Source organism: Perkinsus marinus (genome assembly GCF_000006405.1).
Source record: "Perkinsus marinus ATCC 50983 genomic scaffold scf_1104296961726, whole genome shotgun sequence".
Classification (NCBI taxonomy): domain Eukaryota; phylum Perkinsozoa; order Perkinsida; family Perkinsidae; genus Perkinsus; species Perkinsus marinus.
In genome coordinates this window covers 33863-54405 of record NW_003205702.1, presented here as the reverse complement: position 1 = coordinate 54405, position 20543 = coordinate 33863, and the positions used below count along the sequence as shown (strand labels likewise).

Here is a 20543-nt window from a genome sequence, read left to right as displayed (position 1 = left end):
TAAACCCAGCTTGAGAGTAGAGTAGTCTCGAACACTCAGTCCATCCTTATTATATAACTCTGGCTTTGCGTCACATAGCGGACCCATCGGTATCTTCAACAAACAACCTCACAAAAAAGGCGGAGCGAAGCTAACTCACGGATTTCCCTGAGCTCCCTGAGGAGGCTGTGCCGAACCATAAGGCATACTCTGATATCGATCTGCAATTCGGAGGTATCTAAGGTTCCCCATCAAAAGATACGAAATAGGTCCCCTGGCATTACTTCACTTGAAGGCCGCTCACTACGTACATTGGGACCTCAAACGTAAGAGCTAGAGGACCAATCCGCGGTTTTCCGCTCACGGGTTGAGCGAAATTCAAACGAGCTCGGAGAGTGCCTAGCAAAAACTTCAGTGTGAGGGCGATATGCACATGGTCAACTACATGTGTTGGTGACAATATGAAAATTGTGAGAAAATTTTGGGAAATTCTTATTGGTTTTTATACACTTCTATCCGATTTCTATAATCAGTGAGGAAACTTCTGAGCTCAGGTGAGGACAGCGAACATATATTCCTCCAAAACTGCTTCAGTGTGGAAAAAATATGCACTTAGTCAACTACACGTCTTGGTGAAAATAAGACATTTTTCAGAAAATTAGCAGATATTCTCAGATTTTCATAATGAGGAAAAACCAAATATGCATTTGCACAGCGCTCGCCCTTAACCATCTCGCAAATCACATAACTAACTTTCCCTCATGTGTTGAGTCTCGCCCATGGACAACATTCGTGAAGTACCTAACCCTACTCACATTCGTGCCCTCCCTGGAGCTTCTTTATATTCCAATACAGTTTCCTCTCAGACTCAACAAAGTCGGCACTCTGCTGTACAGGTGGCGGCTTCTGCATTCCTCGAGGGCCCGCGCCCACGAATGCTCCTGAGCAAGCCAGTGTGTGGGGGAAGGAAAGTATGCATATGGTCACACACATATGTTGATGAAAATTCTGAGGAAATTTTGGAAAATTCTCAGTGTTTTCTGTACATTTACACCGGATTTTCATGTAAACTCCTTCAACTAGTGAGGAAATTCCTAGACTCAGCTGAGGAAAGCGAACATATATTCCTACTCCAACACTGGAACAACCGTACGAGATCCCAACTCGAGCACGACCTTACCTCCAACAGCAGAAGTATCACAATTCACAGACGCCGTCCCAGGCGGCGTCGGAATCGTCATTTGAATATTCCCACCATAGTTGGACTCGGGCACCTGTCGAATCAACTGCCCAACGCACCGCGAAGATTTTCAAAGATACCACCTCAGCGCGAATCTTCACCACGAGCTCGACCTTGTATTGCGATACAGAGTCAACAAAGGGAGTGACCCGGAAGGGCGGACGGAACTCTGAGTCACAAACAACATTAATGAAAATATGCACATGTTTTGGTGACAATATGGAAATTCTGAGGAAATTTTGGTAATTTTCTTATTGGCTTCTGTACACTTCTACCCGAATTCTATAATTAGTGAGGGAATTCCTGAGTTCAGCTGAGGAAAGCGAACATATATTCCTCCAACACTGTATAGGAAACTCCTGAGCTCAGCTGAGGAAAGCGAACATATATTCCTACTCCAACACTGTATAGGAAACTCCTGAGCTCAGCTGAGGAAAGCGAACATATATTCCTCCAACACTGTATAGGAAACTCCTGAGCTCAGGTGAGGAAAGCGAACATATATTGCTACTCCAACACTGTATAGGAAACTCCTGAGCTCAGGTGAGGAAAGCGAACATATATTCCTACTCCAACACTGTATAGGAAATTCCTGAGCTCAGGTGAGGAAAGCGAACATATATTCCTACTCCAACACTGTATAGGAAACTCCTGAGCTCAGGTGAGGAAAGCGAACATATATTCCTACTCCAACACTGTATAGGAAATTCCTGAGCTCAGGTGAGGAAAGCGAACATATATTCCTACTCCAACACTGTATAGGAAACTCCTGAGCTCAGGTGAGGAAAGCGAACATATATTCCTACTCCAACACTGTATAGGAAACTCCTGAGCTCAGGTGAGGGAAGCGAACATATATTCCTACTCCAACACTGTATAGGAAACTCCTGAGCTCAGCTGAGGAAAGCGAACATATATTCCTACTCCAACACTGTATAGGAAACTCCTGAGCTCAGGTGAGGGAAGCGAACATATATTCCTACTCCAACACTGTATAGGAAACTCCTGAGCTCAGCTGAGGAAAGCGAACATATATTCCTACTCCAACACTGTATAGGAAACTCCTGAGCTCAGCTGAGGAAAGCGAACATATATTCCTACTCCAACAATGCTACCAGCACGACTACAATTACCCGAATCTATGCGGTAGTTCATAACACTGAATTCACCATCAGGTGGGACGAACGAGAGAATCCTCTGTGAGTCAAAGTCGCTGAGGTCAACCCTAGGATGAAATGTACCTAAAAATTGCACCTCATTTTCTCTGCAACCATCACATCGATTACAATCATCGACAGGCACGACCGCTTGCTGTGGTCCTCCTCCATAATTGGGCATCGGCGCGGCCTCTCTCGGCTGGCTGAGTATTTCGAGATCATCATTCAATGCCAACCGCAACTCTGGGTTTCCCATAAGGTATCTAGAGGCAATGTCCGATAATATTTTTCATACCGCACTCTCACGATTTCATCTGGATTGACCCGTCAATGCTACTATTCAAGACCTGGCCTTGTGCGTTCATCAGCACCTGAGAGACTACCGTCAGCACTCGTTTTCTCGAGGAGCTCATACCGTAAGTCGCTCTAAAATATCCACGAATATTTCATTTTTCTGATCTCCCGGTACGGCCTTTCCAGGAATGTGTCCAGCAGCCATACTAGAAACTGCTGAAGTCGCCGTAGAAATAACCTATACCACAACTCGACCAAATCTGAGTAAAAACAGCCTACCGAGGAGGCCACACTCTGAGCCGCCGCTATAGTGGAGTTGGCCGCCGACACTGGCACTTGCGGGGGAGCTTGTGGGACGTGCTGAGCTACCGGGCCGATTGGTCGGTGGACCTGTGGGCATGAAAAATATCTTTTCCCCGATTCGGTAACTTACCGCTGTAGAAGGCATAGTTCGACTAGTGTTGAAGGCTGGCAGTGACGATAGGATGCCACCGCCGGTGACCGTACCAGGACTATCCGAAACCATAATAGCCTCGTTATGAACGCAGTTTCTGAGGACCTGCTCGATCGAGATGACGACAATGTTGAAGTGAGGGACGAGGAACCTCAGTGTTGGTGGTTTGTGGTATGCCGAAATCGATCATTTCATCTAGGATCTCATATACTAAGACGAAATTCTTCCGAAGAGACTCCTCGTTGAGAACCCCGCAGTAGTCTTTGATAACCTACAAAAATAATGTGCCGTTGCCGAGGTTCGAACCCGGGACCTCCTCACCTTGATCATGTTGTTAAGGAGCTCTATTGCCCACATGGGACTCACGTTACACTGGGTCGTGAGGACGAAGTAGAGACCAGACCGCTTGACATAGATGTAGGATATCCCATCTAGGTTCTAGAAAGATTCAAAATAGGTCCGAAAATGGACAAACGATCGATTTGACAGCGAACTTCAGTCCCCTTCCTAGTATTACGAAAATCGGCGGCGGCTCACCGCCATTCCAAAACTTCGCTTTCCGAAAGAAGATCTCAGCCGTGCCCTTGACGATGTCGCCTCGAACTAAATGAGAGCAATCACAATGGACCTCCTTTGAATCTTCCACAGCGCAACCTAAGATTCCCCCTCATTACAGTCCCTCGTGATGATGGTATCTCCTCGTGGTGAGAGTATATAAAACTGAGATACCGAGTCGAGGACCGTCGCTGCTGCCATCAGGTCGTAGTAGAATCAACAAAAAACGACAAGTCCCGTCAAGACGGCTACACGAGAATCTCCATTTCGATTCGAACCACAATTTCTCCTCCAAAAAAAGCAGCCTCGGTGAGCTGCACGTGAAGCTGCTAGCGCACAGCAGTTAATCCTCGACAGGTGAGGTCGGCCCATCGTAGATACGTACAAGAGGGCCTCAAGATACTCGCATAGTGCTATCACTAAGCCGGGTAATTTTATGGCGCGTGAAAAGTTGAGCGGAGCGAAGCGATTCATGTTTCACATTTTTGACAAAAGTTCATGACGTGAATATCGATTTCGTACTTCAGCTCTTCCAGTCCGAACTATTCAATGGCAAGGCGTTCAAGGAAGGTAAGGCGTCAGCAGGCCTTCATCAACAAAGAAAAGAAGGTCGCTCAGCAGAAGGAGACTTCTGAGGAGCCTGAGGAACAGACTGAAGCAGTGGAGGTAGCGGTAGAAGGAAATGGATGTCAATCCACGTTAATGGTCAGGTCCTGCACGAGGAGACCCCTGAGGTGGAGGTAGAAGCTGAGGAGACTATTGAGGAGTCTGAGGAAGAGGCTCCTCTCGCTGAGGAAGATGACGAAGAGGAGGCCCAAGGGGAGGAAGAGGAGGCCTTAGAGGAGGAAGAGGAGACGGTTGATCATCATCAAGAGGATCTTCTGGGTAGGCTACTGTATATGGCATGGTCAGTATTGTACTGGTTGCTACAGGTGATGATGATGATGTTGAGGATCTCGATGAGGGCCTGCTGATACCTGCTGGCAAGAAGAGGCCTCGCGATGACAATGACGAGGAAGAAGAGGAGGGGGAGGAAGTCTCCGGCTTTGGCAGTGATGATGATGAGGAGGAAGGCGGGTACGTTGATGATGAGGAGCTGCCAGATGAGGCCGACGAGGAGGATCTCAAGCAAGCGGCTGCGGTAGGGGTCGATCGATGTGAAAACCCGTCAGAATTCATCTCAGATGGAGGAGTTCGAGGAAGCTGAAGGAGCGGGGGAGGCAGCAATCTCTTCAAGTGCCGTCGTGGACATTCCTACTCTCAAGAAGCGTAGTATGGGAATATTGTCGGGTGTTGGGATTGAACCCGGGTCATTGGGTGTCTGGTCAGGCCTTGAGGAGGTCATCCGTATGTTGGCAGCTGGCAAGGAGGCTATTCGTAAGCAGGGATGCACCAGCAAGGAGTTGCGGGAGGAATTGGTGAAAATTCGGCGGAGCGAAGCAAATTGTACAAAATGGATATTTTTCAGGCCCGACTGTGTGCCAACTACTACGGCTATAATGAAGAACTAGCAGCGTAAGAGGGCCTGCGGTCTGCGATGATGCGAATTCTTTTTCCTTAGGTACATTTTGGATATGTTCGCTCCTGGCGAAGCCGTGCAGTTATTCGAGGCCAACGACAGGCCGAGACCGATGACAATTCGTGCCAACACCATAAAGGTGGGGGGAAGAATCAGAAAGTAGGCGGAGCGAAGTTTTTTTAACAGACTCGGAGGCGTCTTTTGGCACAGCAGCTGATCGCTCGAGGCTGCCAGGTGGAACCAACGGGAGAGTGGACGAAGGTTGGCGGGCGAGCGAGATTTACATTTTCGGGAGAATTTCGATGTGTTCAGGTCGGCCTGACTGTGAAGGAGTCGAAGGTGCCTATTGGAGCCACTCCGGAGTACCTCTCGGGCCGTTATATGCTGCAGGTAAGTGCGCGATTTTTTCCGATATTGTGATTTTTTTTTGCATAGTCCGCATCATCGTTCGTTCCTGTTCAAGCTCTCAATGCCCAGCCAGGGGAAACTGTGCTAGATATGAGTGCAGGTAGAATTGACGAGTGCCGGGATCGAACCTGGGACCTACGGATTGCTCTTCAGCTCCTGGTGGCAAGACTACTTACATCGGGCAGATGATGCAGAACCAAGGCGTTCTCTTTGCTAACGATCTGAGGGAGGACCGGTAAGCAGGTTCTATCAGTTTAGTTCAGTGTTGGAGTAGGAATATATGTCCGCTTTCCTCACCTGAGCTCAGGAGTTTCCTATACAGTGTTGGAGTAGGAATATATGTTCGCTTTCCTCAGCTGAGCTCAGGAGTTTGCTATACAGTGTTGGAGTAGGAATATATGTTCGCTTTCCTCAGCTGAGCTCAGGAGTTTCCTATACAGTGTTGGAGTAGGAATATATGTTCGCTTTCCTCAGCTGAGCTCAGGAGTTTCCTATACAGTGTTGGAGTAGGAATATATGTTCGCTTTCCTCAGCTGAGCTCAGGAGTTTCCTATACAGTGTTGGAGTAGGAATATATGTTCGCTTTCCTCAGCTGAGCTCAGGAGTTTCCTATACAGTGTTGGAGTAGGAATTTATGTTCGCTCTCCCCACCTGAACTCAGGAGTTTCCTTACAGTGTTGGAGTAGGAATATATGTTCGCTTTCCTCAGCTGTGCTTTGTGAATTCAGATGCACGGCTTTGATCGCGAACGTGCATCGTCTCGGCCTCTCCAACGTCGTGGTAACTGCTATGGATGGGAGAAAGTTGAAGGACATGCTGCCCAAACTGGATAGGGTAAGTGCATGAAGAGTTTCGAGGAGATCAGTACTTTTAAGTAGGTACTCTTGGATGCTCCTTGCAGTGGTTCTGGTATCATCGCTCGTGATCCGAAGATCAAAGTTAAGCGAAGTAAGCCGTCCGTCTAGCCATCGGGAGGTCCCTGGTTCGACTCCCACGGCGTGCACTTTTTATCAGACGTCAAGGAGTTCACCGAGCATGCTGCGCTTCAACGTGAGTTACTTCTATCAGCGATTGATATGGTGGACGCTGACACTAAAACTACAGGAGAAGGCGGTGTTGTTGTATATAGTAAGTATTAGGAACCTATAAGGTTTTCGGGGAGGAAATCATTTTGAATTTTCCACGTATGGCTAGGAACACATTCTTCAATCAGTTTCCCCCATGTGAATGTCATCATCACATTAGTAACATATTTTCCCTTTTGTTATCAAACCCTAGGGAACGTTATTTCTCGGGTTCCTGGTGAGAGCGGGCCGACTTTGGATAGGTGGTTGCTATTCATAAACTACAGCGCGAAGCAAATTAGAATTTTGAGGTGCTGTTTCTTCGATGAGAGAGTGTGATTATAGACTACAGAACGTTTCTAAAACGTTGATGTCAATCGATTCACTCAGTTATCTTTTCGAAATATGAAAAATTTGTAGAGCGGCTAGGTTCACCCTGTAATGCATCGAATACCAACAAATTGGTGATCAGATGTTTTACTATAGTCTTATATTATAGTAAGTGCCAATTTGATATGCAAATGTGTGTTATTTTCTCCGAGATTAAACTATATCGCATATACAATGTTAACATTGCTATGAACATGTGATGTGATAAAAGTAACCTTTCGAGACTGTGATAGCGACAAGTTGTTCACTATCATTAATCCCGGAATAGAAAATGACGCACATTCTCCACATTTGCATATCAAATTGGCACGCACTGTACCCTACAAATTTCTCCCCGCAGGTACATGTTCTATGGCGGTCGAAGAAGACGAAATGGTTATCGACGCTGTGAGATTGATATTGTTACGGAATAGGAACATTCCCCGTGTTAGATTCTGAAAGCTCGCAACGTTCGCGTGGTTGCCTTCGACGACGTGGTCAACTTCGGCTCGGAGGGTTTCACTTCTTTTCGAGGAAAGCAATTCCATCCTAGTCTTAAGCATTCGAGGAGATTCTTTCCGCATGTGAGTGACAATCTTGTCGGTTGAAGTTGATATTTTTTCTGGTAACAGGTTCACAATATGGACGGGTTTTTCGTGTGCAAATTGCAGAAGTTCAGCAACGAGATTCCTCAACGTATGCCACTGCAAACTGGACTGAGACGGCAGATGCGTTTTTTGTGTTAGGTGTTAGGAAGGACCGTCGACCCACCGAAGCTGTTACGCACGCTTGGGGAGAAGACAAATGGTAATTTTGGAGCGTCATCAAGTGGTGAAATATATTTTCCACTGGTGTTTTTCATATGCACATATAGTAAACTCAGCAGTTCTAATTTGATGATTCCTCGTGAGCCGTGTTGTTGTAGGCGTTTGAACTCAAGTTCACATACACATGTAGTTGAGGAAGATTGCTTTTTTTCAGGACTACTGAGTTCATGGATTCTGTGATGGACGATTTCCCTCAAGAAGAGGGTAAACTGCCGCCTCCTGAGGAAAAGAAAACGCAGCTGAAAATGTCGAAGAAAAGACGGAAATTGGAGAAGCAGAAGTAGGAGTCGCGATGGATTGGATTTAGCTTTCCTCAGCTAGGAGAAGCAGAAGTAGGAGCTCAGCTTTCCTCAGCTGAGCTCAGGAGTTTCCTATACAGTGTTGGAGTAGGAATATATGTTCGCTTTCCTCAGCTGAGCTCAGGAGTTTCCTATACAGTGTTGGAGTAGGAATATATGTTCGCTTTCCTCAGCTGAGCTCAGGATTTTCCTATACAGTGTTGGAGTAGGAATATATGTTCGCTTTCCTCAGCTGAGCTCAGGAGTTTCCTATACAGTGTTGGAGTAGGAATATATGTTCGCTTTCCTCACCTGAGCTCAGGATTTTCCTATACAGTGTTGGAGTAGGAATATATGTTCGCTTTCCTCACCTGAGCTCAGGAGTTTCCTATACAGTGTTGGAGTAGGAATATATGTTCGCTTTCCTCAGCTGAGCTCAGGAGTTTCCTCTACAGTGTTGGAGTAGGAATATATGTTCGCTTTCCTCAGCTGAGCTCAGGAGTTTCCTCTACAGTGTTGGAGTAGGAATATATGTTCGCTTTCCTCACCTGAGCTCAGGATTTCCCTATACAGTGTTGGAGTAGGAATATATGTTCGCTTTCCTCAGCTGAGCTCAGGAGTTTCCTATACAGTGTTGGAGTAGGAATATATGTTCGCTTTTTTCAGCTGAGCTCAGGAGTTTCCTATACAGTGTTGGAGTATGAATATATGTTCGCTTTCCTCAGCTGAGCTCAGGAGTTTCCTAGAACTAATTATACAAGAATTTGTACAGAAACCAATAAGAATTATCGAGAAAATTTTTCGAATTTTCGTATTGTCACCAACACATGTAGTTGACCATGTGCATGCTTTCCCACTCTGTTACGTCTTGGGGTTCTCAGGGCAACTCAGAAGGCTCAAGAGGAAGTAGAACCTAGCAAGGAAGAAGTAAGTTTGAAAATGCTCAACAATCGATCACCAGGGCGTGCGCTTTTTCCTTGAATATTACTATGCAGGTTCAGAAGGCGAAAGCGTTGAAGAAACGGAAGTTCCAAGTAGGATTGACCAGCCGTTATTTTCGACACTGTTTGATCTCAGAAGAAAGGGGGTAAGGCGAAGGCGTCCAAGGTTCCCTCCACGTGATCAACCCTTCGCTACTTACCAACGTTGTTGTCTATTACTAACGTAAATGATCTAGTACTACGATATTGTTTCTACCTCCTCGACAATTGCTGATTGGTGTTATAGTGACAATAGGATTTCATCGTAGTTTGGTCCTCTTCCTTTCGGCCGATCTCCGTATTAACTATGGCGAGCATCAGCGAAGACAGGTACAGCTCGGATGACAACAAGAAGAGTTATATATGATTTAGATACTCGGGAAAGTCCGGAGTGTTCGATTCTTTGGATTCTGGTGCTGAGGGGGCGACTTCGATGGACACGGACTCGGAGTCTTCAGCTGCTACTCAGCCGGGAGCTCCCGCGAGATGTGAGATGAGCTCAGGTGTAGGGAGTTTCTTTTTATTGTTTGTAATCAGCTATCGAGGGGTGGGTGATCTTCCTTACTGGACTCCATGAGGAAACGCAGGAGGACGACGTGATGGAGGTAGATTTTTTTTCAGAGAAACGCTCGCTGAAAAAATGTTCAGGTTGCGATGGAGTTTGGAGATGTTCGTAACTTGCATTTGAATCTGGATCGGCGTACAGGTAATCAGATGGGTTCGTTTTAGTAGGGGGAAAATATGCACATGGTCAACTACATGTGTTGGTGACAATATGAAATTTATGAGCAAATTCGCGTTGGTTTCTGTACATTTCTACCCTAATTAGTGAGGAAACTCCCAAGCTGAGGAGAGCAATACTGGGTTCACTGCTATCAGGTTTCGTGAAGGGGTATTGTCTCATCGAGTATGAGAGTAAATCGGAAGCCTCAAGCGCCATTTCTGGTGAGGAATACCCTGCTGCTGCTACCTTAGTAGGTGGTTGGTGCAGGTATGAGCGGAAAAATGATCTTGGAAACGCCGGTTACAGCTGATTGGGCCTTCGTGCGTCCGCCTCCGGTTGGTAAGTGTTGGTATAGGGGGGCGCAGGTTCGAATCTCCCCGGAGACGTTTTATCGTTCAGGTTCAATGAGGGGTAGACGTCTGTAAGAAGAGTGAAGGGATTACGAAGTAGCAGTATGATACGCCGTTAGTATCTCACACATACACAAACTTTAGTTTTGAGTTACGTCTTGGGCCCCGCGATAGTTCTGTGAATTTCGCGAATTCGGAGGAACTGTTGGGAGTGGGAAAGCTCGCTACTTCAAACTAAATGTGTTCGAGAAGTCTCCTCACAGTAGGAGGAAATTCGACGGTTCTTATGCGTAAGCTTGTGCAATAGGAGGATTAGAATCGGTTTCCATGGCTGCTTCAGCGACAGATGAGAATGCCGGGTTGTCCACCGCGGTGAGCAAGTTGAGATTCATGAGTCGAGGCGCCGAGCTGACAGCTAAGCAGAAGCTGGAGCAAGAGCAGAGGGCGGTGATTATGATGTTGATATTTGGTGGAATTGTTATGAACTGTTTGTCAGATACGGAAGAGGTTAGAGTGGAGCGTGCCGGGGTTCAAAGACTGCAAGTCGGCTGATGTCGCAATACGGCAGCCAGGGCAGCCTCTGAAGCAAGTTGTATTGCATGGACGCAGGTAAGGCTGATGTCTCTCGAAGTCGTTAATTCGATCGCGGATAGGTCCTATGGTGGTTTCAACCCCTACGTTGAGTCGATGATGGGAGAGGTGACCAAACGATCGTCTAAGTTGAAGCGGAAACGTATTGAATGAATAGAGTCTCGAGATAGAAAAGGTTTTGTGTTTATCGAGTCGAAGTTCGTAATGATGAACCCATAGAAAAGGATAATTCGTCATTGACGCTGATAGGGGGATTCCAGAAAGCAAGGAAGTCACGAGTAGTTCGCTATCACGACAAGGAACAATCCTGATGTGTACATAGTATCTCGGTGTTTGGGCCCTTTTTTCTAATCCACGTGGGAAAAAATGGGAACTCCTCACTGATGAGCATACTAAAAAATAGCTAGTCGTTATAGCTTAGAGAATAGGGAGAGTAAGGAGGTGATTCAAAATCACCTCTGAAACGGTCCACCGAGTGCTTCACAATGGTACTTGGGGTCGATCACTCTGCAAGGTACTATCTCCCCCCCCCCGCAGTATCACCATCATCTCCATTGTAAGAATCCACAGGGTTAAGAGCGGATCCACTGAGGGTGGCATTATGATCGCTAGCCGGGGGAACATTGATCATGGCCTCAGACTCCTCACGAGTTCCATCGATAGACTCACTGGTTATATCCGACGTCTTCTTGCTGGAACTACATAGTGTAGGGAGCACCTGAGGCTTATGAAGAGGGCCATGTAGTATGCGATAGGCCGTAGGATAGTAAGTAAATGCGACCTGCGAGGATCGAACTCGCGACCTTAAGATTATGAGACCTACGCGCTACCTACTGCGCCAAAGTCGCTTATAAATAATCTGGATTCATCACACCGAGTCGGGACCTCTGAGCGAGACCTTCAGTTCGACACTAGCTGTGGATAACATTTGTTGTGTATCTGACAGTGAGGTTCAAATTATTAATCATGGCAGATAATACTCCCCTGGAAAGTTATCGGAATACAGACCACCATGTGGATTCAAATAGTGACATTGTCAAGAGTGGGCTCGGCGGCAACATCATAAGGGCATCTTCATCGTTGAACGGAACAGCGTATGAATCATCATCTTATTGCGAGACATAGCTTCCTACGAACCACGTAGAGCATCACTCAAGGACGCCTGAGGATTTGAAATGCCCCCAATATCGAAATATTAAAGTGAATGTTCAGTTTGACTCAAATTTTTACACAATACAGACCGTCTCGGAGTGCCCTCTACTCTTTGCCAGGTTCTCAGCTGTCAGGATGAACAGAGACACGCAAGCAACAGCAAACAGGTGTTAGATGCTCACAAGTAGACAACCTCCCTTACACTCGCATAACGCGACATGTCGACTTCTCGAGTAACTCACATCACATCAACATGCGGAAGAGATAGTGAGAATAAATTGATAGAAATTTCATTAAAACACGAAAGTGCCAACTAGGCACAAAACAACCTCAGCTTAGCCTGACCGTACAAGACGACAGATTTCTCGTGGAAATCATCATTGTAGATAAACCTCCGTCTGACAACAGCAAGGGAGTTCTCATTTTCAGTTAGCGCTCGTCCTACATTTCTTATGCGAGAGGTGAACAGTTGAAAGCCCTCCTGTGCTGCAGAGTCAGTCGGGAAGTAAATAACAACACTTCGCCCTGCGATGTCGCTACCGACGATGGAAGCCCCAACGTGATGATGGAGCTCCACATGCATAGTATCCGCCAAAATCTTCACCTTGAAAACAACATTGTGGAAAAAACACATATTTTCGAAAAAAAAATGCACAAAAATTCTCCCAAAATTTTCTCACCTCAATCGACTCCTGCCGTTCTACTATCGTCGGGTCCGTAAAGATAATTTTCGGGACTTCTTCGATCTGCCCTAGGAGCACTGGTGGGAGCACACCTACGCAAACTACCACACAACCCGACTCGACTCTTCCCACCATGTGATGAGTCTCCAGATGACCACCGGAAGTTGAAAGCCGTACTCTGCGAATTGGGCGCCATCTCCCTAGGCCTTATTCCGCGCAGAGTGCGATTGCTAGCCACCGGAGCGCTGCTCATCGGAGGCTCCTGAAGAGACAGTGTTCGACCAACTACAGATGTACATATCACTTCAGTTGTTTCCTCTGAAAACCCCGGGATTTCTGGCGGACTAGGTAGCCATTTGATATCTACTAAAGACCATACCAACAGTCGAGCTCACTCCCACTCCGACCTTCCTCCTCCTCATCAGCATTCTGTGACCGCCACGTACCACCCGCCCGAGCAGAGCTCTCGAAATCTGCCCCCTGAGTGCTAGTCTGTAGTCGCGGTAGAGTTTCTCCGTCGTATATAGGGAGACCTCGCTCGACATGGAGGTTGCCCGGGCTGTTGCTGTAGCGCTGGGCGACTGTAGGAGAAGATAACATCTCCTCCTCCTCCTCTATGGGAGGGTGGTCGGCGGGAATAGGCCTGGTTATAAACGCTTGCTCGTCGCTCTCGTTATCCTCATCCTCATTTTGCAAATCCTGATCTATGTGCCCCTCACTCTCCTTTGCACTGTCCTCCGCCTCAATCTCCTTGTCCTCTCCTTCATTCTCCCTCTTCTCATTTTCCCCCTCACTCTCCTCCACACTCTCTCTCCCCTCAGTCGCCTTTCCCTCACTCTCCTCCACACTCTCTCTTTCCTCAGTCGCCTTTTCCTCACTCTCATCCAGATTCTCCTTCCCCTCACTCTCCTTCCCCTCACTCTCACTCTCCTTCCCCTCAATTTCCTCCACACTCTCTCTTCCCTCCGCACTCTCCTCCCCCTCACTTTCCTTTTCCTTACTCTCCCCTCCCTCAGTCTCGTCCGAATTCTCTCCTCCACCACCATCCACTGTACTTTCCTCCAAATTCCCCTTCCCCTCACCCTCTCTTCCCTCACTCTCCTTTCCCTCACTCTCCTTCGCCTCACTCTCCTTCCCCTCAATTTCCTCCACACTCTCTCTTCCCTCCGCACTCTCCTCCCCCTCACTCTCCTTTCCCTCACTCTCCTTCCCCTCAATTTCCTCCACACTCTCTCTTCCCTCCGCACTCTCCTCCCCCTCACTTTCCTTTTCCTTACTCTCCCCTCCCTCAGTCTCGTCCGAATTCTCTCCTCCACCACCATCCACTGTACTTTCCTCCAAATTCCCCTTCCCCTCACCCTCTCTTCCCTCACTCTCCTTTCCCTCACTCTCTCTTCCCTCAGTCGCCTTTCCCTCACTCTCCTTTCCCTCACTCTCCTCGCCACTCTCTCTCCCCTCAGTCGCCTTTCCCTCACTCTCCTCCACACTCTCTCTTTCCTCAGTCGCCTTGTCCTCAGTCTCATCCAGATTCTCCTTCCCCTCAATTCCCTCCACACTCTCTCTTCCCTCCACACTCTCTCTTCCCTCTACACTCTCTCGTCCCTCACTCTCCTCCCTCTCACTTTCCTTTCCCTCACTCTCTCCCAAACTCTCCTCTCCCTCAGTCTCGTCCGAATTCGCCTTTCCACCACCCTCCTCTGCACTCTCCTCCGCATTCTCCTCCCTCTCACTTTCCTCCCCCTCGTTCCCCTTATCCTCAACTCCCAATCCATCCTCACCCTCCATGTCTCTTATCCCAAGAGGTTCCTGCACATCCTCCCTCGACGGCCCCAAGGGAGAGGGGCTCCCTCCCTCCTCCTCCTCCTCCTCCCCAGGGGGCATCGGGGTCGCCCCCTCACTCTCCCAAGGCACCTACCACCCCAGCCAGCTCTCCCAAGAACTTCCGAATGCATCCTACCGAATGAGGCTGCTTCCCCTCGAGCTCCTCCGTGACCTCCTCTGCCGTTGGAGTTTCCGTGCTGGCATCCTCAACATCAGAAGGCTGGAGAATCTGCCAAAAACTATCCGGGATCATCCTCGCAGTTTCTATACCTCAGGATTTTCCGGCGAAGACGCCCCTAGAGATCCCCAGGCAGCCGTCGAGAGTTTTCCATCCACGCGATTCTAAGATGATTATAAATTGAAAACAGACTATTATGACTTACCCCCACATACGGAGCCCAGCCTAGTGCGAGTGGCAAGATGACGAGCAGATAAGAGGAAAACATTATCATGAAAACTCTGGGATAATGTGAAGGAAAATGTCAACATCCTCCTCAGCCGAGTCGGAGTAGTGGGAAAACAGGTGCCAGCCCATCCGAGAAAATTCTCTCCCAAGGAAACTATGGCAATCTCACCATAGTTTCCTCACCTCACGTTAACATCCCAAAACAGGTGTCCATTAACAAACACGATTCTCCCCGAGTATTCATACATCGTCATGAACATGTAGATCTCAAAATGGTAAATTGTCCAGCTCTACTCCTTAGCTGCTGAAAATACACTGCCATATACCGTAAATCGATCACTATTGCCAAACACATCTGCTTTTTTTCTATAGCTGATCAAACGCGGAATTACTTCCGTCGCAGTAGAAGTTTGTGGTGACACCAAAGGAGGCTCCGGCGGAGCTCTAGCGTAGATCCATATCACCACAACCAGCTGGACGCCGTTGAAAAGCACACCAACCAGGTTCGGGACGAGGTAAGGTAAGGAGTGCATAAGTATGCTGCATTGCGCCCACAAGCACGACGATATGAACCCAGCAACTGTCAGGGCAGTAGGGTACCCCTCTAGAGACTTCGATCGAATCACCGTCACTATTTGGGGAGTTGGGGAGGCGCACAAAATTATGCTCAGAGTAGTTGCACTGAATGCAAATATTTCAATCTTCAATTTCGCATCAGAAATGTTCGTATCACATACCAAGGCCGCAACCACCACTGTAGTTACCACAAGCACTGTAGTAAATCTGTTGAACGCATCAGCATCATAGAAAGCGAACACGCCAACGTAAAATATCGAGATGAAAACTGCGAGCAGATTTATATGGAAGATGTCCCAATGTGCCGTGAGGTAACCGTACCACACCCACAGATAAGCCTGAGAATATACGCACATGGTCAACTACATGTGTTGGAAAAAATATGGAATTTCTGGGAAAATTTTAGGGAAAATGTTGTTGGTTTTCGTACACTTCTACACAGATTCGTGTATGCATCAGTTGGGGTAACCAAACATATATGCCCACACTGGGTTCAGACTATGCCAAAAACAACAGTGTTGGAGTAGGAATATATGTTCGCTTTCCTCAGCTGAGCTCAGGAGTTTCCTATACAGTGTTGGAGTAGGAATATATGTTCGCTTTCCTCAGCTGAGCTCAGGAGTTTCCTATACAGTGTTGGAGTAGGAATATATGTTCGCTTTCCTCACCTGAGCTCAGGAGTTTCCTATACAGTGTTGGAGTAGGAATATATGTTCGCTTTCCTCAGCTGAGCTCAGGAGTTCCCTATACAGTGTTGGAGTAGGAATATATGTTCGCTTTCCTCAGCTGAGCTCAGGAGTTTCCTATACAGTGTTGGAGTAGGAATATATGTTCGCTTTCCTCAGCTGAGCTCAGGAGTTTCCTATACAGTGTTGGAGTAGGAATATATGTTCGCTTTCCTCAGCTGAGCTCAGGAGTTTCCTATACAGTGTTGGAGTAGGAATATATGTTCGCTTTCCTCACCTGAGCTCAGGAGTTTCCTATACAGTGTTGGAGTAGGAATATATGTTCGCTTTCCTCAGCTGAGCTCAGGAGTTTCCTATACAGTGTTGGAGTAGGAATATATGTTCGCTTTCCTCAGCTGAGCTCAGGAGTTTCCTATACAGTGTTGGAGTAGGAATATATGTTCGCTTTCCTCAGCTGAGCTCGGGGGTTCCCTTAGTAATTATAGGCGAACTCGGGCAGAAGTGTATAAAAACCAACAATAATTTTCCAAAATTTTCCTCAAATTTTCCTCCTTTTTTCAACCATGTGCATATTTTCCCACACTTTTATAGATTACTTACAATTCACAATTTTCTCCTAATAATTTTTCAGCCACTCCACGACATACTTTCCTCACCTTTACAAAAGTTTACAGAGCCCAACAAAAATTCTCTCACAAGCGTTTATATTTTCTCCATCACCAACCTGGGTGAACAGCATCGAGTACGGCAGTGCAGATCCTTTCACGCGTTTATTCCTCAACATTTCTATGAAGTCTGGCAGCGGCGAGAGCACCGAAAGTGCCGATAATATCATCGCAATATATCTGAAAAAATTTTCGATGAAAATTTTTCACAAGTTTGCTCATCTCTACGTCAAGGTCTTCAGCCAATCTAAACTCTCCTCGAGTGATTCATGTCGACTCTCCAACGCTACGAGGTCCGAAGGCGCATGAACAGCCTGACAGCACGCATGAACAACATGGTGCTGATGAAAATTTCCTACTGCTGAATTTCCAGAGTTGAAAAAACTCAGAAGTAGTTGCCGCCCTGGGTCGTAGTATCTGGTGACTTATACCTCTATATAGGAATATATGTTCGCTTTCCTCAGCTGAGCTCGGGAGTTTCCAAAGCTAATTTTACAAAAATTCGGGAAAAAGTGTACAAAAACCAACAGTAAATTTCCTCGTATTGTCAGGACTGAAGTTTTACCCGTTTTACGTGAAGTGGCGTAATATTCTGTGAAAAACGGTGATATGCAGTAGTCGTGAAATATAATTTTTCATATCACTAGGGTCGATAAATGCATATTTTCGCACGACGATTGTATTTTCCTAAACTTACCGCGAATTCTCGGGCATCTGGTAACAACTAGAAAGGGGGAAAACCAACTACGGTGATGATGAGCATTTACGCCCTTCCTCCTTTTGACAAACACAGATCCAAGAAGTCTTCTTATGGAAGCTCTTGGTCACTATGGAGTAAGAGTGATCGCTCACTCCATCTTGTGGTGAGCGCCGGATCAGCGATGCACCTCTTCGTCGAACTCGCTTCCCAACACTCACCACTGCTGAACAACTAAGCACGATCGGACTTGTGTGAGAGAATGATATAGGATTGTGCGCTGTGTCGTGACGACAAGATATCGATGAGCTGAAGCTAAGCTGAGTAGTGATTCCCTATTCCCAACAATTGTATTCATACTTGTTTTTACTCCTTTACTCTCTCCTACAACGAGAAGAGTGGTTGAGCTCTAGTACACTTTAATCAATGTTAAATTCATAGGATGCGGCTAAAAGACGAACCATGCATAAGATTGCGCGCGCGAAATATACCCTATAGTGTAGTAGATGTGATAGAATTATCATATAACTAAGGTTCACGGAGTGAGCAATAAGACGACTAGCTTTATCGCACTCCTACTTGAGTACCAACGTATTGAGAATAGCCCAGTACCACCAGTGAGATCTAGCCTAGGAAACACAGCATCTGGCAATAGATGGGTGCTGTGCAATCCCCCCGTCCCAGCTCTTCTGCTGCATCTCTATTCCTCCAAGTAGTAACGCACTGACTGATGTAAATTGGATCAATGCCGCCAACAGCTTCACCAGCTCGGGCGATATCAATCTTATGCTCTTCATAAGCGGTCGTCGATGTCACAATGGAGAACTATACCATCTCCCGGCGAACTCGCCTCCAAATCAAGCAGGTAACTCCGTACTCCATGTAGCATACCGAAGATCAGTAGTGGAGTTGGAGGGTCTTCCTAATCGTAAGGAATTCTAACAGGGGGGACCTATAAAGTTCCCGAGAGGAACTCATTTAGAATTTTCCACGTATGGCTAGGAACACATTCTTCAATCAGTTCCCCCCCCCATGTGAATGTCATCACCACATTAGTAACATTATTTTTCCTCATTGTTATCAAACCCTGGGGATCGTTATTTCTCAAAACTAGATGGGTTCTCAGTTGCATAACCCCTCGTCGTCTAGCACCACCGCCGAATTGTCGAGATACTTTCACAGAGACGATGCAATCTATTCATGCCACCAACACGACGACGTCGTGAAGGAAGAGTAAATCAAACATATATACCAACCACCGAATATCAGGCTCACCGCAGCGGGGCCAGCAACATTGAGAGGAGACCTCCGAAGTCAAGGAAATGTCACCAACATTTCAACTCGTCACGGAATCTTGCTAGAGTCGTGCAAATCTTGCTCACTTGCATTTCCTCAACGCTACTTACAATAACGCAAGCCGCTTAATTACAAAATCCAAGGAAGAACGACTAAACCCTAAGTATCATCTCCATAGTATGGTGATGATACTTTTCACACAGTTGGAGGCATCACAGAGGATATTGGTAACTACGTTTATGATGGTCACGCATCAAATGTCTATAACTCTACCCTGGGTGATTCAGACTCTCTATCTCACTCTGGGAGCTTTCAAGATTCCTCTGCGATGCGTTCTTATATAACAACAGTTGCACAAAATCTCATCGTGGAGATCATATCTATACTTGGTATTTTTTATAATATTTTGCTGGTCGTGAAACGGCTAGAGCGATTCAATTTGGAGTCTCCGAGAGGAGGAGTGAATTCATCTGATGTCAGAATTGTGATGATGTACACGATGATAAAGAATTTGGGTATTGCTGAACCCAAATCCTCGGGAATGTGTTGCAAGTTGCAGCCAAAATCAGTTTTGGAGCTGGCTTCAGAAAACGATTTTAAAACTGGGCTCATTAGAATTTTTCAGAACCGATGTTAGTAGTATTAATTGCAGCGTTATACTCCCCAACGCTCTCATTCAAGCGATTACATATAAAGATGTTAACAGCGAAAAGTGACCAACACACAGCAGCGCATACATTTGTTATGTCTTAGGCCTCATATCAGGAATCCATCTACCTTTGAGAAATCACGTTCCCTAGGGTTTGATAACAATGAGGAAAATAATGTTACTAATGTGATAATGACATTTACATGGGGGGGGAACTGATTGAAGAATGTGTTCCTAGCCATACGTGGAAAATTCAACAATGAGTTCCTCTCGGGAACATTATAGGTTTCTGGCACTCTGCAGTAGAGCCAGAACGAGTTCGATGGATGAGAGGGATCGAGATGACGTTGTTGTTTGCTTGCGTATAGCGTTGCTAATCTCGGTCCCGAACGAAATATCTTCACTTGCATCATTCAGTTTACTCCCAGCAACATCATCATGACGTCAGCTTCCCCACGGCACGAAGAAGGAGAGGAGGAGGAAGAGAAGTCGAACTGCATGAACGTTTCTGCTTTCTGGAGCTCCATCGCGGACTGGGTCGGCGGCATGTGCGTCGAACAACGCGAGGTATAGTTTCGTGGCGAGTGACTGCTACACAGTTGTATATAAATTGATTGTGTTTTATCAGCTGGTCATTTACACACGACTTGAAATTACAGTTGTCACCAACACATGTAGTTGACCATATGCATATTCCCGGTCAAACGCTTACTAGCCGAGTTCACGACTCTCTCTGGCAGTGTTGGGAAAATTTTGAGAAGCTCTGTCGGAAATTATCGTTGGTTTTTATACACGTTTTCTCGAATTTGTAGATAGGCTTCTCTAGTTAGTGAGGAAAGCAAATATAGATACCACCAACACTGCTCTATGGGTTAAAACGACACAAAAAAGGAATTTTCATATTAATCGTTTTCAAAATCAGGTAGGGGTGAAGAATCGATATTATTTTGATGAAAGCAGCAAGACTTGGGAACTACGAGGAGGCGAGACCGATGAGGATCGCCGAGCCAATCTTGCTATTCAAACCGGCGCCCAAGGTAAGCCCCATGCTCGTTTTCACTCGGTGAAAACGCGATATTCGCAGTGATATGCAGTAGTCGTGGAATATGTTTTTCACTAGTGT

The 20543-nt window shown here is 46.5% G+C and overlaps 6 protein-coding genes and 1 non-coding gene across 7 annotated transcripts in view; 4 read left to right on the top strand and 3 right to left on the bottom strand.

Moving 5' to 3' along the window:
• Positions 1-25: 25 nt before the first annotated feature.
• Pmar_PMAR023071 (clathrin coat assembly protein AP50, putative) lies at positions 26-3880 on the bottom strand (the record flags this gene model as incomplete). The annotated part of the gene is made up of 16 exons (XM_002772223.1): positions 26-93; positions 140-217; positions 264-378; positions 795-920; positions 1160-1253; positions 1303-1388; positions 2353-2460; positions 2506-2639; positions 2683-2747; positions 2792-2908; positions 2950-3060; positions 3104-3229; positions 3276-3395; positions 3446-3562; positions 3642-3727; positions 3799-3880. The coding sequence occupies 16 exons, from the start codon at positions 3878-3880 to the stop codon at positions 36-38; spliced, it is 1623 nt and encodes a 540-aa protein (XP_002772269.1). The 3' UTR covers positions 26-35.
• Positions 3881-4228: 348 nt separating this feature from the next.
• Positions 4229-9348, top strand: Pmar_PMAR023070 (Proliferating-cell nucleolar antigen p120, putative; the record flags this gene model as incomplete). The annotated part of the gene is made up of 22 exons (XM_002772222.1): positions 4229-4345; positions 4390-4564; positions 4612-4820; positions 4864-4948; positions 5009-5097; positions 5148-5194; positions 5241-5337; positions 5385-5459; positions 5511-5588; positions 5634-5706; positions 5760-5841; positions 6335-6440; positions 6485-6554; positions 6621-6734; positions 7401-7447; positions 7492-7623; positions 7672-7735; positions 7786-7846; positions 8021-8146; positions 9026-9071; positions 9140-9178; positions 9222-9348. The coding sequence occupies 22 exons, from the start codon at positions 4229-4231 to the stop codon at positions 9264-9266; spliced, it is 1977 nt and encodes a 658-aa protein (XP_002772268.1). The 3' UTR covers positions 9267-9348.
• Positions 9349-9391: 43 nt separating this feature from the next.
• Pmar_PMAR023069 (RNA-binding protein 8A, putative) lies at positions 9392-10295 on the top strand. The gene is made up of 7 exons (XM_002772221.1): positions 9392-9454; positions 9497-9612; positions 9662-9729; positions 9773-9830; positions 10004-10069; positions 10116-10187; positions 10248-10295. Exons 1-7 carry the CDS (start codon positions 9432-9434, stop codon positions 10271-10273), a joined length of 429 nt encoding a protein of 142 aa, XP_002772267.1. The 5' UTR covers positions 9392-9431; the 3' UTR covers positions 10274-10295.
• Positions 10296-10525: 230 nt separating this feature from the next.
• On the top strand, positions 10526-10942 carry Pmar_PMAR023068 (M-phase phosphoprotein, putative; the record flags this gene model as incomplete). The annotated part of the gene is made up of 3 exons (XM_002772220.1): positions 10526-10645; positions 10695-10807; positions 10852-10942. The coding sequence occupies 3 exons, from the start codon at positions 10526-10528 to the stop codon at positions 10940-10942; spliced, it is 324 nt and encodes a 107-aa protein (XP_002772266.1).
• A 622-nt stretch (positions 10943-11564) lies between these two features.
• Positions 11565-11637, bottom strand: Pmar_PMAR023067. The gene has a single exon. It is a non-coding gene; the product is annotated as a tRNA-Met (tRNA).
• A 1353-nt stretch (positions 11638-12990) lies between these two features.
• On the bottom strand, positions 12991-15384 carry Pmar_PMAR023066 (Involucrin, putative; the record flags this gene model as incomplete). Its single annotated transcript, XM_002772219.1, has 4 exons — positions 12991-14535; positions 14582-14674; positions 14716-14787; positions 15316-15384. The coding sequence occupies 4 exons, from the start codon at positions 15382-15384 to the stop codon at positions 12991-12993; spliced, it is 1779 nt and encodes a 592-aa protein (XP_002772265.1).
• A 4451-nt stretch (positions 15385-19835) lies between these two features.
• Positions 19836-20543, top strand: part of Pmar_PMAR023065 (hypothetical protein) — a 1165-nt gene continuing 457 nt past the window's right edge. The window contains exons 1-2 of the mRNA XM_002772218.1: positions 19836-19987; positions 20343-20457. Coding sequence (XP_002772264.1) covers positions 19859-19987; positions 20343-20457 — 244 coding nt within the window. The 5' untranslated portion in view covers positions 19836-19858. The remainder of the gene's footprint in view (positions 19988-20342; positions 20458-20543) is intronic.

What these genes read in the sequence shown, in the direction of transcription:
- Pmar_PMAR023069 (XM_002772221.1), top strand. Translation starts at nt 9,432, where the DNA reads ATGGCGAGCATCAGCGAAGACAG. An exon ending in GCGAGCATCAGCGAAGACAG is followed by an intron (nt 9,455 to 9,496) that starts GTACAGCTCGGA and finishes TATATGATTTAG; the next exon opens with ATACTCGGGAAAGTCCGGAG. An exon ending in AGGAGGACGACGTGATGGAG is followed by an intron (nt 9,730 to 9,772) that starts GTAGATTTTTTT and finishes AAAAATGTTCAG; the next exon opens with GTTGCGATGGAGTTTGGAGA.